The sequence below is a fragment of the Micropterus salmoides genome, unplaced genomic scaffold (genome assembly GCF_014851395.1).
Source record: "Micropterus salmoides isolate LMB-PRFRI ecotype aquatic unplaced genomic scaffold, ASM1485139v1 Ms_hic_scaffold_35, whole genome shotgun sequence".
NCBI classification, from domain to species: Eukaryota; Metazoa; Chordata; class Actinopteri; order Centrarchiformes; family Centrarchidae; genus Micropterus; species Micropterus salmoides.
The window spans coordinates 23,762-39,136 of NW_024042817.1; the positions used below are offsets into that span (position 1 = coordinate 23,762).

At 42.8% G+C, this 15,375-nt stretch overlaps 1 protein-coding gene across 1 annotated transcript in view; it reads right to left on the reverse strand.

The window, feature by feature from the left end:
* Positions 1-4,329: 4,329 nt before the first annotated feature.
* The window catches only part of LOC119884496, a 16,970-nt gene continuing 5,924 nt past the window's right edge, over positions 4,330-15,375 (reverse strand). The window contains exons 2-4 of the mRNA XM_038694896.1: positions 12,986-13,311; positions 5,943-6,272; positions 4,330-5,872 (exon numbers count right to left, since the gene is read on the reverse strand). Coding sequence (XP_038550824.1) covers positions 5,808-5,872; positions 5,943-6,272; positions 12,986-13,311 — 721 coding nt within the window. The 3' untranslated portion in view covers positions 4,330-5,807. The remainder of the gene's footprint in view (positions 5,873-5,942; positions 6,273-12,985; positions 13,312-15,375) is intronic.

The window sequence follows — 15,375 nt, forward strand, 5'->3', positions numbered from 1 at the left end:
GACTTATAAACTCAAACTCATCCTCAGCACTGCTCTATAGAATATGGTTTATTTCTGTTTACCATTCTGTGATTGTTGTATACTGTTTATTATCTGATATACAGTGGGTACGGAAAGTATTCAGACCCCTTTAAATTTTTCACTCTTTGTTTCATTACAGCCATTTTCCACAAATCAAAAAAGTTCATTTTATTTCTCAGTAATGTACACTCAGCACCCCATCTTGACAGAAAAAAACAGAAATGTAGAAATTTTTGCAAATTTATTAAAAAAGAAAAACTGAAATATCACATGGTCATAAGTATTCAGACCCTTTGCCGTGACACTGATATTTAACTCAGGTGCTGTCTATTTCTTCTGATCATCCTTGAGATGGTTCTACACCTTCATTTGAGTCCAGCTGTGTTTGATTATACTGATTGGACTTGATTAGGAAAGCCACACACCTGTCTATATAAGACCTTACAGCTCACAGTGCATGTCAGAGCAAATGAGAATCATGAGGTCAAAGGAACTGCCTGAAGAGCGCAGAGACAGAATTGTGGCAAGGCACAGATCTGGCCAAGGTTACAAAAAAATTTCTGCTGCACTTAAGGTTCCTAAGAGCACAGTGGCCTCCATAATCCTCAAATGGAAGACGTTTGGGACGACCAGAACCCTTCCTAGAGCTGGCCGTCCGGCCAAACTGAGCTATCGGGGGAGAAGAGCCTTGGTGAGAGAGGTAAAGAAGAACCCAAAGGTCACTGTGGCTGAGCTCCAGAGATGCAGTCGGGAGATGGGAGAAAGTTGTAGTAAGTCAACCATCACTGCAGCAATCCACCAGTCGGGGCTTTATGGCAGAGTGGCCCGACGGAAGCCTCTCCTCAGTGCAAGACACATGAAAGCCCGCATGGAGTTTGCTAAAAAACACCTGAAGGACTCCAAGATGGTGATAAATAAGATCCTCTGGTCTGATGAGACCAAGATAGAACTTTTTGGCCTTAATTCTAAGCGGTATGTGTGGAGAGAACCAGGCACTGCTCATCACCTGTCCAATACAGTCTCAACAGTGAAGCATGGTGGTGGCAGCATCATGCTGTGGGGGTGTTTTTCAGCTGCAGGGACAGGACGACTGGTTGCAATTGAGGGACAGATGAATGCGGCCAAGTACAGGGATATCCTGGACGAAAACCTTTTCCAGAGTGCTCTGGACCTCAGACTGGGCCGAAGGTTTACCTTCCAACAAGGCAATGACCCTAAGCACACCGCTAAAATAACGAAGGAGTGGCTTCACAACAACTCCGTGGCCAAAGATTATTAGAATAGCCTTTGTAGTAAATGAGCATTTCTTAATTGTTAGGACAGAGTAATTGTAATTATTAATTAAATATTGATCAATCACAAACACAACATACAATACAAATCAATCCTTACTGTACAAATATCAGATTTGTGCCACATTCACTTGACACAAACAAGTACCTACACAAATCTAATTTTATTTAGGCCTACAAATAATGGAAAACAGTGGTCTTCTTCTGTCCTACTGCGTAAAGTGCTTCTTATATCCACTGCTGTCTCTTCCCAATGTCACAAATAACTAAAGTAACAATAACCCTCTTATCTCATGATGATTTCAGTGTCTTCTAAAATGGCAAAGTCTTACAGAAGTATGGCACCATGGTGTTGCAGGATATTCTATCTATAAGTTAGTGGTGGGTCATCTCTCTATTTAATTATGCATTAATTACAGGTGCTGGTTATATAATTAGAATATCATCAAAAAGTTGATAGTTGTGATCGCTCAGAGGAGAGGAATGAGCCAGGAGAGGAGCCATTCTGGCCCAGCTTGGACTTAATTCTGCTCCTAAAGATCTGGTCTGGGCAAAATGGGACTCATTGTAGACCAAGCAAAGGAAACCAGAGACTGTTGTGGCCACATCGTTACAGAGACCTGCCCCGTCAACATCCCGGTTCAAGCACTCAGCAGGTGGTCCATGTTCCGAGTTGCAAGCGCAAGACTCCGGCAAGATGAGAGGAGGTGGACTTAATTCTGCTCCTAGAGATCTGGTCTGGGCAACTCATACCAACGTTACCAACTCATTGTTGACCAAGCAACGGAAACCAGAGACTGTTGTGGCCACATCGTTACAGAGACCTGCCCCGTCAACATCCCGGTTCAAGCACTCAGCAGGTGGTCCATGTTCCGAGTTGCGAGCGCAAGACTCCGGCAAGATGAGAGGAGGTGGACTCTGTTTATTGTGAAGATGAAACTTTCATATTATCATCTGGTTGCTGCAGTTTACATTCACCCCAGATGCAAATTCAAAAAATGGGTAAAAGGATGGATTAGCACAGCAGGTAGCAGGGATTGTCTGAGCTACAGAGAGCTGGAGGGCAGTAAAATGTGTTTTGCGGTGAAAAATATTCCTGGGCGGCTCAAGTAGCCTAAATATGTGGGGAACTATTTAAATTTTAATGTCTTCCAGCTGTGTGTCTAGTTACTTTTTTGGTCCAGTCATGATTAAGTGATACTGTAGTGTCATATAAATTGGATTCAACTGTGGTCTTCTATGACGAGTTTGCACAATGTTCTGAGATGTAGTGAGGTGTGTGTGTGTGTGTGTGTGTGTGTGTGTGTGTGTGTGTGTGTGTAATTTAATCAAAGTTGTAATTGTAAATTTTTGGGCATATTTTCCAGGAAGGTGCCCAGGTTACGGCCCACTTGTGGCACAGATCTGGCATCAGGAGTGGACCGCCCAAGTGCCATCATTCCATGCGGTATGTGGGCCGGATTAAAGTGACAGGTGTGGGCCGGATCCGGGCCACAGCAATTTTGCTATCTGGGTAGAATGACATTTTACACATGAAAAATAAGAAATAACAGTAAAATACTGTTCTGTGACTGCTGCAACTTACAATAACAACTTTAACCATAACATATGATAAACCATTAAAATATGAGGATGGCTTTAAAATGACTAAATATGAACCCGTTAACTGTTTTTTTGCTTACTCAAATGCTTGCTGTGACTTACTGGTAAAACACATTATTTCCATCTGTCACATTGGCTCCAGCTGAGGTGAAGACATGTCAGCTCAAGTTTTAATGTTTCAGCTTCAATAAAAAATCCTCCTTTATCCTGAATGAACAGAGACGAGAAGAAAGTGAATCCAGGCGCTGCGTAAAGTAAATTTCTTGGCGCTCGTCGCTTTAACGCTCACGTTCAGTAGGTACAGGAGAGGATGCTGGGAGCTCACCAGCATTCTCTGCCAGGATGTGTAGAAAGAGTGAGCGCTCAAGTTCAGCATGAACCACGTTATAGTTTAGATTCACGTACCTGTGAGGATCAACATCTCTGCGTCTTCCTCTGTGATGTTCGTTCCTTTCTGAAATCAGGACAAACCCAAGCGAACAAGAAGCTCGGCCAGAAACTAGGACTTGTGTTTTGAACCTCATGTAAGCTTGTTCTGTTTTTATCATTTGAGAAATGCGGCCGAGGTGAAGTCTTTCATTTCAGCCGCAGACCGATATCCTCCCTATATACCTGTCTGAGTCAGAAATCAGTTCATCGCCTACAGTTGGTCCAAAATGCTGCCGCTCGCTGCAGAAAATGTGAGCACATCAGCCCAGTGTGAGCGTCCTGCTTCCTGTTTCTTTTAGGACGCACTTTAAAATCCTTCTGATCACTTTTAAGGCCAGACATGGGCACGCACCTTCTCTGACCTTTTATCCCCATATGAGCCAGGACGCAGACTGAGATCCTCTAGTAGGGCTCTGCTAACTGCTCCAAAGTCTAGGCTCAAAGCCAAAGGGGACAGGGTCTCTGCTGTCAGGGCCCCTACAGGCTCAGAGTCTGCTCCTGGTTTCATCTCACTTCTTAGACACATTTCTACAAAAAGCTTTCACTGTGTGACGCCTCATTTATTTTCCTTTATTGACAGATGGATTGTTTTAAAGCTCTTTGTTCCCCGTGTTGAAAAGTGCTCTACAAATAAAGCTTTTATTATACAGAGGAGGTGTGCAGTGGCAACGGACCAGCAACGGACCCCTCGGCAACCGGTCCGGACCACAAGGACCGCGTGGACCACTAGTTCATATTTCTACAGACGAGACAGGAGGATGCTGGGAGAAAAGAGAGGCGGGAAGCTGAACTACCTGGTGAGGTCTGAAAATGAATCTGTGTCTGATAGATGATTCCAGCCGTCGTCGTACTTGAAACAAGTTAGCATAGCATCGCCCTGACTGAGCAGAACTCCATTTAGAAAACAAGCGTTTTAAAAGATGTTTGCTTGTCATCTTGAAGACAGACCTGACAGAGCAGGAATTCATATGTTCAACAAATCAGCATCATTTTGATCAGTTTATTGAAATGAAATCACAGCAAAATGTTTATTTTGGCTTCAAACCGCTGCAGGAAACCAGATTATTGAATTAGATCTGAGTGCATAAACAGCACTTTAATAACATAACATCTTTGAGTCCAACAGATTACTGTAAGCTTCTGATTTCCTCTGGTAACAGTTCATGACCTGTGTACTGGAACATAATGACTGCTAGTATATTGTGCTGGAGTCTACTGGTCCCTGGGTTGGTTTTACTATGTTGTCTGTTTTGTGTTGACTTGTACTGACTACAGATGAAAAACAGCCTTCTGGCTAAATCTGGCATATTTACTGAAATGTTTCAGCTTCAATGAAAAATCCAGCTTTATCTTTGAGGAATGAACAGAGAGACAAGAAAAACCAGAACCTGGAGGAAAGAGACTAAAGAAGTGGAGTTTCTGCTGAGTTCTGAGATCAACGTCTGAAGGACTCGGTACGCTTCAAACAAACTAGATCACGTGACGTCTGTTTATACCTGCTCCAAATGTCAACGCTGGAAGACAAAGATCACAGAGTCCAGATGTTTCAGAGGCCTGAACCAGGTCCACTGGAGGCCTCTGGGTTTAACTGCTGTGCTTTGATCCAGTGTGTAGTGAGGAGGAAGAGGCGCTGAATAAACAGGGACTACAAAAACACTACAGACCACATTTGTGTTCAGGCTGAACAAACCTTTGTTCTTGTGAAAGTCTGACTGAATCAAATCTTATTGTGTCTTCATTCTCTGAGTCCATTTTAACAGCTGGCTGCTTTCTGTTCTGTCACTAAATGTGTTGCTTTCTGTTTAACTTGCATCCTGCCAGGGTTGGTGCTGGAATAATCTGAGCTGGACACTTGAGACTTGGACTCGAGTCCTTTTCAATGTTCTCATTAAAGGAGTCGACACAAAGAGAAGCTTTGACTCTTCGTTTGAAACTGGACCTTCAATCAACTGTTTCCTTTCAACAAGATTTGTTGTGGCTTCAGAAAATGTGACAAATTGTGACGGGTCCAAAATCTAAAGACAGCAGCTTCCAGCATCTTCTAAATCCTGCTGCTGTAGAAAGTTCTGACATGTGGTTTAACTTGACTCTTAACTTCCTGTCAGTGGTTCTGATTTCCTGCAGCTGCTGACTTCTCTGTGTCTGTAGAAATAAAGTTTGTTTGACTGCACGCATTAGAACGAGCCACAAATATCCAGAGAGCCGCAGCTGTTATCCAGCCGCTGGGAGGTTCACAGGAAACACGCCCGTTCAAGCCATGTGACATCACGCTGACCTCACTCTGACATCACTGATCAGCAGGAATCAATAGTGAGTGTGTAGACTGTGTGTGAGAGTCAGTAGGAGGAGTCAGAGTGAAGAGGAAGCTGACAAAGCGTCCTCCTGTCTTCATCCGTCCTCCATCAGCTGCTTCACCTCCATTTTCTCTCTGATCCAGAGTCAGATCGGATCAATGATCAAAGATCAAACAGATTGATCGGCCATCAGAGGAGTTGGATCAGTGGAGCTGCTTCTGTTCCTGCTTCTCTCTGCAGAGGAGACAGAGGACAGTCAGACAGAGACAAACACAGAGACTCTGACCTCAGTCTGCATACTGACCTTTGACCCTGAGATTAACTCTTTTCTCTCTCATGAGGTCTCCCTTCTTGTTTAAGACGTCGCAGTCGTATCGTCCTCCGTCTCTGTCTGTGGGGGATTTCAGGGTCAGACTGAGGTCTCCAGTTCTCAGCAGGTCTTCCTTCATCTCTGTTCGGTCTCTGTAAACCTGGTCCTGTTGGTCAGGCTGGTCAGAGCCGTTCTGATACACGTGGACCTTCTTATAGGGATCATAGTGGATCCACCACACTGTAGCGTCCTCAGGCAGGTTCTCTGTGGTCTTGCAGGGCAGCAGGACAGACTCCGCCCCCTCCTCCACCTCCACCTGACAGACTGAGAGGACAACAAAGCAGAACATGAGCTGCACAGACAGCAGCAGCAGTTTGAATAACTTTATTGACAGAAGCAGATGAGAGCAGCAGCTAACAGGGGACAGAAACACAGGAAGCTGTTGGAGATGATCAGAGTCTTGATGCTGCTGGGATTGTTTTGTCCATGTGCTGCTTCACAGTAATGTCTCCTGTCAGTGTTGAGCTGCTGGACTTTTACATTTCTGGATCTAAAGCTGAACTTTGAAGAGAAGAAGCTTTCAAATGTTTTCATCTCTGTTCTGTAAATGAATCTCAGCTCCACATGTTCAACATCAGTCCAGAACACCGAGACACACAAACATCTGATCTGGATCTGATCCCAAACTGCTCTTCCTGCTTCATCAATATTTGGCCTTTTCTTCTGCCGACTCTGAGCCCACTTTTCTTTCCAAACGGCTTCAACATGATGTGAAGAGAACTGAGCATCAATCTTTCATTGATCCAAACTATTAAAGCTGCATTTCTTTGTTCTGAGTGATCAACACATTTGGTTTCTTTCAGCTTTCTTCTTGATCAATACTGGAAATCAATAACTTATTGATCTCATTCTTTCCATCCATGGAAATGATCTCCTGGATTATTCTGGTTTCCTGTTATGACGTCATTTCTGATCACCTGCTGAGCATTTTTACACTGAAATATTGGTCCTTTTATTTTTTAAAGTTACTTTGCTGGGCGCTGGATAAAAAAGCCAAAGCTGCAGGTTGCAAAGAGGTTGGAGAGTTTCTGACTGCATCAGTAATAATTTACAACACATTTGTCTGTCCTCCCAACATCAGCTGCTCTCACTATCTCTGATATCTCTATATTTTTCAGATATTGTGCTACAGCTTTCTGTGTGTCCTTTACTCCGTCTCCTGTTGGGCCTAATAAACCTTCAAGGTTCACTTCCTTCCTGCCTGACTCATCTTTTGATTCAGCCTCATCCTCTCATCCCTGTATTTCCTACGTCTGATTGACTTTTGCCCATTAAAACAATGTTTTATTTAAGCCTGTATGATCAAACCTCAGCCTGGTTAAAACGCTCTCCTCTCTTCTGTTCCCTGAGCATTAATAGATTTTTACAAGCTGTAATATTTCCTTCCACTTTTATCCACATCCCAGCCGTCCTGCCATTTCTTCATGGTTTCTTTTCTGATTATCGCCTCAGCTTCTCCTTTTCCAAGGGCTGTATTTATGACATCGTTCGTCCCGGTTGATTCTTTAGCTGTTTTGTCTGCTCTCTCATTCCCTTTTATACCTACGTGGGCAGGTACCCAGCAGAATCTCACATCTATCCGTAGTGTCTGGAATCTAAATAAACTCTGTTGGATTTCTAGCATTAGATCTTCTCTATCAGATTTCATATTTTGAATACTATAAAGGGCTGCTAGAGAATCAACACAACACACCCCTCTGTCTGGTTTTACTTCCTCAACCCACTGCAGTCCTACAATAATCACCATCATCTCTGCCGTGTACACTGAAGCCTGATCAGGTCATCTTTTCCCAACGCTTACATTCATTGTTGCTATATATATTCCTATTCCTCCCTCGTCCTCTTCATCTTTAGATCCGTCTGTATACATATCTAAGTAATTGTAATATTTGCTCCTTATTATGTAGCTACCAGATAAGAAACCTTTGATCCAGTTATACATTTTACCTCCAATACCCATTTTATCTCGCTGTATTAAAAGACCTCCTGCGCCTTCTCTATGCTCTCTGTTCTCTCAGCCATGTTTCTTGAATACAGATAACGTCAGGCTTTACATTTAACTGTTGCACATTTCTCTTAAATTCTTGTCCATTTGCAATCAGGCTTCTGGCGTTCCACTGAAGGAAAAAAAAGTTCATAACCCAATTATATGTTCTACCACCAATACACACCTTGGTAGATCAGTCTTTAGCTACTGTAGCTAGCCAGTCCTGTAGCTAGGTAGTGCAGAACGGCCTGAGTTAGCCTGTGGTAGCCGTTCCCCGGCATCCCCTGAGCAGCCAGGAAAGGGGGGGGGGGCTGGGTGACTGTCCGAAGGAGGAATAGTCGTAAGCATTCAAAGTCCACGGGGCATCATCAACCTGTTCACGTTTCTAACAGATTTTCCCCACTCAGCGACACACCCGCTGAGAAACCAACTCTGATCATTGGCAGCTCCATTTTGAGAAACGTGAAGTTAGCGAAGCCAGCGGCCATAGTTAAGTGCATCCCTGGGGCCAGAGCGGGCGACATTGAGTCTTATTTGAAACTGCTGGCTAAGGATAAACGCAAATACAGTAAGATTGTTATTCACGTCGGCGGTAAGGACTCCCGGTTACGCCAATCGGAGGTCACTTAGATTAATGTTGAGTCGGTGTGTACATATGCAAAAACAATGTCGGACACCGTAGTTTTCTCTGGACCCCTGCCAAATCTGACCAGTGATGACATGTATAGCCGCATGTCGTCATTCCGCCGCTGGTTGTCGAGGTGGTGTCCAGCAAACGATGTGGGCTTTGTTGATCATTGGCAGACTTTCTGGGGAAGACCTGGTCTGATTTGGAGAGACGGCATCCATCCCACTTGGGAAGGAGCAACTCTCATTTCTAGAAATCTGGCCAAGTTTATTAGTGGACCAAATCCATGACAACCCAGAGTTGAGACCAGGAGGCAGAGTCGCAGTCTAACACACTTCTCTGCTCCTCCATTTCAGCAGTTACCCACCCAAAACCCTACGCAGAGTCGCAGTCTAACACACTTCTCTGCTCCTCCATTTCAGGAGTTACTTAGTGAAAATCCTATAGTGACGGTGTCTGCCCCCCGACCATCGAAATTATTTAAATCAAAGGTAAACAGAAGAGGAGCTGTGCATAAAAATCTCATAAAAATTAAAACCACAAGAGCAATAGTGCAAACTAATAGGAAAATTAAATGTGGACTCACAATCAGATCTCTCTCTTCTAAAGTTGTACTAGTAAATGAACTAATATCAGATTATGATATTGATTTATTTTGTCTTACTGAAACCTGGCTGGGTGATGGAGAATATGTTAGCCTAAATGAATCCACCCCTCCCAGTCATATTAATACTCACATTCCTCGAGGCACAGGCCGAGGAGGTGGAGTTGCAGCTATCTTCGACTCTAGCCTACTAATCAGTTCTAAACCTAAACTAAATTATAACTCATTTGAAAGTCTTGTTCTTAGTCTTTCGCAACCAAGTTGGAAATCACTGCAACCAATTCTTTTCATTATAGTGTACCGAGCACCTGGTGCCTTAAAACGGAAAAAGTTATTATTGTAGGGGATTTTAATATTCATGTGGACGTTGAGAATGACAGCTTCAGTACTGCGTTTATCTCTTTGTTAGATTCCATTGGCTTCTCTCAGAGTGTTCATGAACCGACTCACTGTTTTAACCACACCCTCGACCTTGTTTTGGTGTATGGTATTGAAATTGAACATTTAGTGGTGTTCCCACAGAATCCCTCTTTATCTGACCACTGTTTGATAACTTTTGAGTTTGTATTGCTGAACTACACGCCATTGGGCAAAAATTTCTATACAAGATGTCTGTCTGATAGTGCTGTAATCGCGCTGCGAATAACACTCGACTCTGTAGCCCCTCTAAAAAAGAAAATACTAAAACAAAGACGGTTAGCTCCATGGTATAATACTGAAACTCATTCTGAATATTTGAAACTTGAGAGGAATTGGCGTTCCACCAAAGTGGAAAATTCTCATTTAATTTGGCAAGATAGTCTTAAAACTTATAGGAAGGCCCTCCGTAATGCCAGAGCAGCGTACTACTCGTCATTAATAGAGGAAAATAGGAACAACCCAAAGTTTCTTTTCAGCACTGTAGCCAGGCTGACAGAGAGTCACAGCTCTATTGAGCCAAGTATTCCCATAGCTCTCAGTAGTTACGACTTCATGAGCTTCTTTAATGATAAAATTGTAGCTATTAGAGACAAAATTCACCAAGACCTGCCCTCAACTGGCACCAACTTATCTCTAAACTCAGGAATCTTAGAAACAGCTGTAGAACCAGATATATGTTTAGACTGTTTTGCTTCCCTCAATCTTTACCAACTAACAATAATTTCTTCATCTAAACCATCAACCTGCCTCTTAGACCCCATCCCGACTAGGTTGCTTTGATTTTTTACCCTTAGTCAGCACTTCTATGCTAGATATGATCAATCTATCTCTATCAACAGGCTATGTACCACAGTACTTTAAAGTAGCTGTAATTAAACCTCTTCTGAAAAAGCCCAACCTTGATCCAGATGTTTTAGCCAACTATAGACCTATATCTAACCTTCCATTTCTTCCATCTAAGGTTCTGGAGAAAGCAGTTGCTAAAAAGCTGTGTGACTTTCTACAGAGCAATAGTTTATTTGAGGATTTTCAGTCAGGATTTCATGAGTTCATCATTGCACAGAGACAGCACTGGTGAAAATTACTAACGACCTCCTTGCATCAGACAAAGGACTTGTCTCTGTACTGGTTTTATTAGATCTTAGTGCTGCATTTGATACCATTGACCATCAGATCCTATTGCAGAGACTGGAACATTTCATTGGCATTAAAGGAACCGCTCTAAGCTGGTTTAAGTCCTATTTATCAGATCGATTTCAGTTTGTACATGTTAACGATGAGTCCTCCATGCGCACCAAAGTTAGTCATGGAGTTGCACAAGGATCTGTCCTCGGACCAATCCTCTTCACTTTATATATGCTTCCTTTAGGCAATATTATCAGGAAATATTCCATAAACTTTCATTGTTATGCAGATGATACTCAGTTATATCTATCGATCAAGCCAGATGAAACTCACCAGTTAGCTAAACTTCAAATATGCCTTCAGGATGTTAAAACCTGGATCACCTGTAACTTTCTAATGTTAAACTCAGATAAAACTGAAGTTATTGTTCTGGGACCTAAGCACCTCCATGACGCATTATCTAAAGATATAGTTTCCCTTGATGGCATCGCCCTGGCCTCCAGCACCACTGTGAGGAATCTTGGAGTTATCTTTGATCAGGACATGTCGTTTAAGTCTCACATTAAGCTAATTTCAAGGACCGCCTTTTTCCACCTACGTAATATTGCGAAAATCAGGAACATCCTGTCTAAAATGATGAAAAACTAGTCCATGCATTTGTTACTTCTAGGCTGGATTACTGCAATTCCTTATTATCAGGCTGCTCGAAAAAGTCCATTAAGACTCTTCAGCTGATCCAGAATGCTGCAGCATGTGTTCTGACAGGAACCAGGAAAAGAGATCACATTTCTCCTGTTTTAGCTTCTCTGCATTGGCTTCCAGTAAAATCCAGAATAGAATTTAAAATCATTCTTCTTACCTACAAAGCTCTTAATGGTCAGGCACCATCTTATCTTAAAGAGCTCATAGTACCTTACTACCCCACCAGAGCACTGCGCTCCCAGAATGCAGGGTTACTTGTGGTTCCTAGAGTCTCCAAAAGTAGACTAGGAGCCAGAGCGTTCAGCTATCAAGCTCCTCTCCTGTGGAACCAGGTTCCAGTTTGGGTTCAGGAGGCAGCCACCATCTCCACATTTAAGAGTAGGCTTAAGACTTTCCTCTTTGATAAAGCTTATAGTTAGGGCTGGCTCAGGTGAGTCCTGAACCATCCCTTAGTTATGCTACTATAGGCCTAGACTGCCGGGGGATTTCCCATGATGCACTGAGCTCCTCTCTCCTCTACTTTCTCTCCCTCTGTATGCAACCTCATCCCATTATTGCATGTTACTAACACAACTTCTCCCCTTTCCGGTAGTCTTGTGCTTTCTCGTCCCTCTCCTCTCTCCTCCTATCACTTCCTGCAGGTGTTTCTGGCTCTGGAGCTGTGGAGTCTGGATCTGTGGTTGCGGGTCACCTGCTGCTCCCGTGTTCCTGCTCGACACCCTCTGCTACAACAATTATTGTTAATAGTCCTATTATTATTATTATTATTATTATTATTATTATAATCATTAACATTACGATTGTTATCATTAACACTACTATAGATATCTGTACCATTTTTCATTTAGTCTATAGCAACATCACCTTCACTGTCTGTACCTCTGTGTGTATATTGTGTAGGCTGCCTCCCTCCCCTCTCTCTCCTTCCATCCCTCTCTTTTTCTCTCTGTTCTCTCCTGCTCTCTCTCTCTCTCTCTCTCTCTCTCTCTCTCTCTCTCACCCCAACCGGTCGAGGCAGATGGCCGCCCACCCTGAGCCATGGTTCTGCTTGAGGTTTCTGCCTCTTAAAAGGAAGTTTTAAAAGGAAGTCCCACCAAGAGCAAGTAGTGCTTGCTCTTGGTGGGAACTGTTGGGCTTCTGTAAATAGCATCACAGAGTACGGTCTAGACCTGCTCTTTCATGAAAAGCGCTGTGAGATAACTGTTGTTGTGATTTGGCGCTATATAAATAAAATTGAATTGAATTGAAATTGATGTTATCACCTAGCTTGTTTACCAGCTTGTTGGACTGTAAGTCACCTTCTACAGCTAGAGATGTGCAGATTGATCAGCTGGGGACTGAAACAGGCCATTTTGTTTTCGCTTCCCTGACCAGTAACTGGGGCCGAGCAGCTGCACTGTGTCGTGTTTCATGTGTTTGCACAGACAGTAACCTCATGTCACAGCCACACACAAAGTTCTTCACTAGAGTGAAGGAGACGCAACGCTCACTATTTAGGCTACAGCACTGACCTTTGACCTGCAGCAGGACTTGTTTCTTCATCAGGATGTCTCTCTCCCTGCTGTAGACGGTGCAGGTGTAGGTTTCTCTGTCTCTGTCTGTGGGGTATTTCAGGGTCAGACTGAGGTCTCCAGTTCTCAGCGCATTTCTCTTCATCTCTGTTCGGTCTCTGTAAAAACTGTGCTGTTCTTCAGGCTGGTCAGAGCCGTTCTTATATACGTGGAGCACATCGTTGTCTCCGTCCCTCCACTCCACTGTGCCGTCTTCAGGCAGGTGAACTGTGGTTTGCAGGGCAGCAGTACAGACTCCACCTCTGAATCCACCTCCACCTTGTAGACTGAGAGGACAACAAAGCACAACATCAGCTGTACAGACAGCAGCAGGAACTCTGAAATATGTCCCATTGTTCCATCTAACAGAGACAGTCTTGTCTTTGGTGTCTCTACAATCAACAGCACAACTGACTGTTTATTAAATCACTGGTATTATTGTCAGAGGGACTCAATCAAATCTTTATTAAAGTTAGAATCTGAAGGTTTTCATTAAATAAATGTCTGTTCAGTCACTGTCTATCGTCTAATGAGGTAACACAGTGGTGACTGAGCCTGTGGCCCCCAAAGTACTGCAGTATTTACATATCTGCAGTATTACCAAGGGAAAAACTGCAGTATTAAGTTGCTGCTAATGCAACATTTCCTGCTGCTGCAGCTTCACATTAAAAGCATCTAACTGGTGAAACACCAGTTGACTGTTATTATGAAGGAGTCTGATTTAATCTTTTTTTTTTCTATTCACATTATCTAACTCCACAGTACTTAAACTTGATTCATTGGAGTTAATCATTTTCAGGTGATTGTTTAACACACTATATGAAGGTGTGCATATTTTTTATGCAGCTTCTTTTCCTCAGGTCAAATGGGCCAAAAATGTTGTTTTAATTTAACATGCTCTATCATCTTCCCAGCTAACGTTACTGTTCCCAGCGACTTGTGGATCGACGGCACATTTTTATGGCTCCATCAACAGATAATCTTCCATTTGCAGCCCTGATCATCTAAGAAACTGATCAAAGTCTCTATATTTGAAGACGTCCCACACTGTCAGTAGTTTCATCAAGATCACTGTAAATGAATGTGTCAGCTTTCCTTTATGTTCTGGTCCAGTGGCCAGTGCTCATTATTATGAGGAGTACACTATGATTATTCCTCTTCACTGTAACTCAAATAAATCGTTTTTTCCTAGACAAACTACTTCCAGGTGACAGTACTGGCAGATTGAGGTTCTGACATAAAGAACAGTGTGAGACTGATGCTAAAGAGAAGACATCAGCATTCCCAAAGGGTCGTCACCAGTTGGATGTAAAGGAGGAAACAAGATGAATTGATGTGGAGAGAATTATCGGTCCACAACAAATACTGTCTTCAAAAAGTCCTATAAATCTGGTTCTCCATGTGAGGATGTGATGTTCTTAGACAAAGATCTCACAGTCTGCTGTGGTCGGACAAATATATGTCCAGGTGTTGTGCTGTGAAGCTAAACTAGTCTCTAAAGTTGAACAAAGCAAGAGGTCATGTATTGTGTCTCCATGAGAATCTGACTTGCAGGATAATCATTGCTGTTGCTTCCGGTTCTGTTCAGTTTATCTCTTTAACTTCCCCAACTTTTTATACAACAGCATACCAAAGACTTTAAATGACTTTCATCTGTTTCTTCACAGGGTGCCTCCACAAAGATTCTTCTCTGAGATCACATAACCTGCACCATAACATAAGCTGGTAACATGCTTCAGCTTCAGTAGCTCAGTATTAACCAGCAGCTTCACCCCAGAAAAAAACTGAGTGATTAAACACTTTACGTGACGGTTTATATTCTCTCCAGCTGAGCTGTCCAACAGATTCTCCTTAGCTGAGGCCAACACACTGTTCATCACTTAATGCTAATGTTGTTATCTCTATTCACCTGATAGATGCCAACACAGTGAAAATTGATTTTAAAAAAAGCATTTACCAACCATTCACCACATGCTCAATTAAAACAGCGATCTGAGTGACTTAACTTAATCTCAACAGGGAGTTTGTTCCATTCCAATGCTGACGTGTACAAAAAGGTGTTTTATAGCTCTTAAATCTACAAGGTACCACGTCCATGGCACTGCCGCTAGTTGAGTAGCTATGAGAGTTCCTGATCTTAAAATAGTCTTTAAAATACCATGGCTCGTTCCTATGCAAAATCTTTGTGTTAATCTCAGTTTCAACTGCCTCACTGTTTTTCAACTGTCAGCCATTTTACATTCTTAAATTCAGAAGAGCCGACATGGGTCCTATTATTGAGGTCAACCTGACCAATTTTTCTGTGCGTTTGAAGTTGAACTTTTAACCTCTTGGAGGTGCTGCTGTACCAT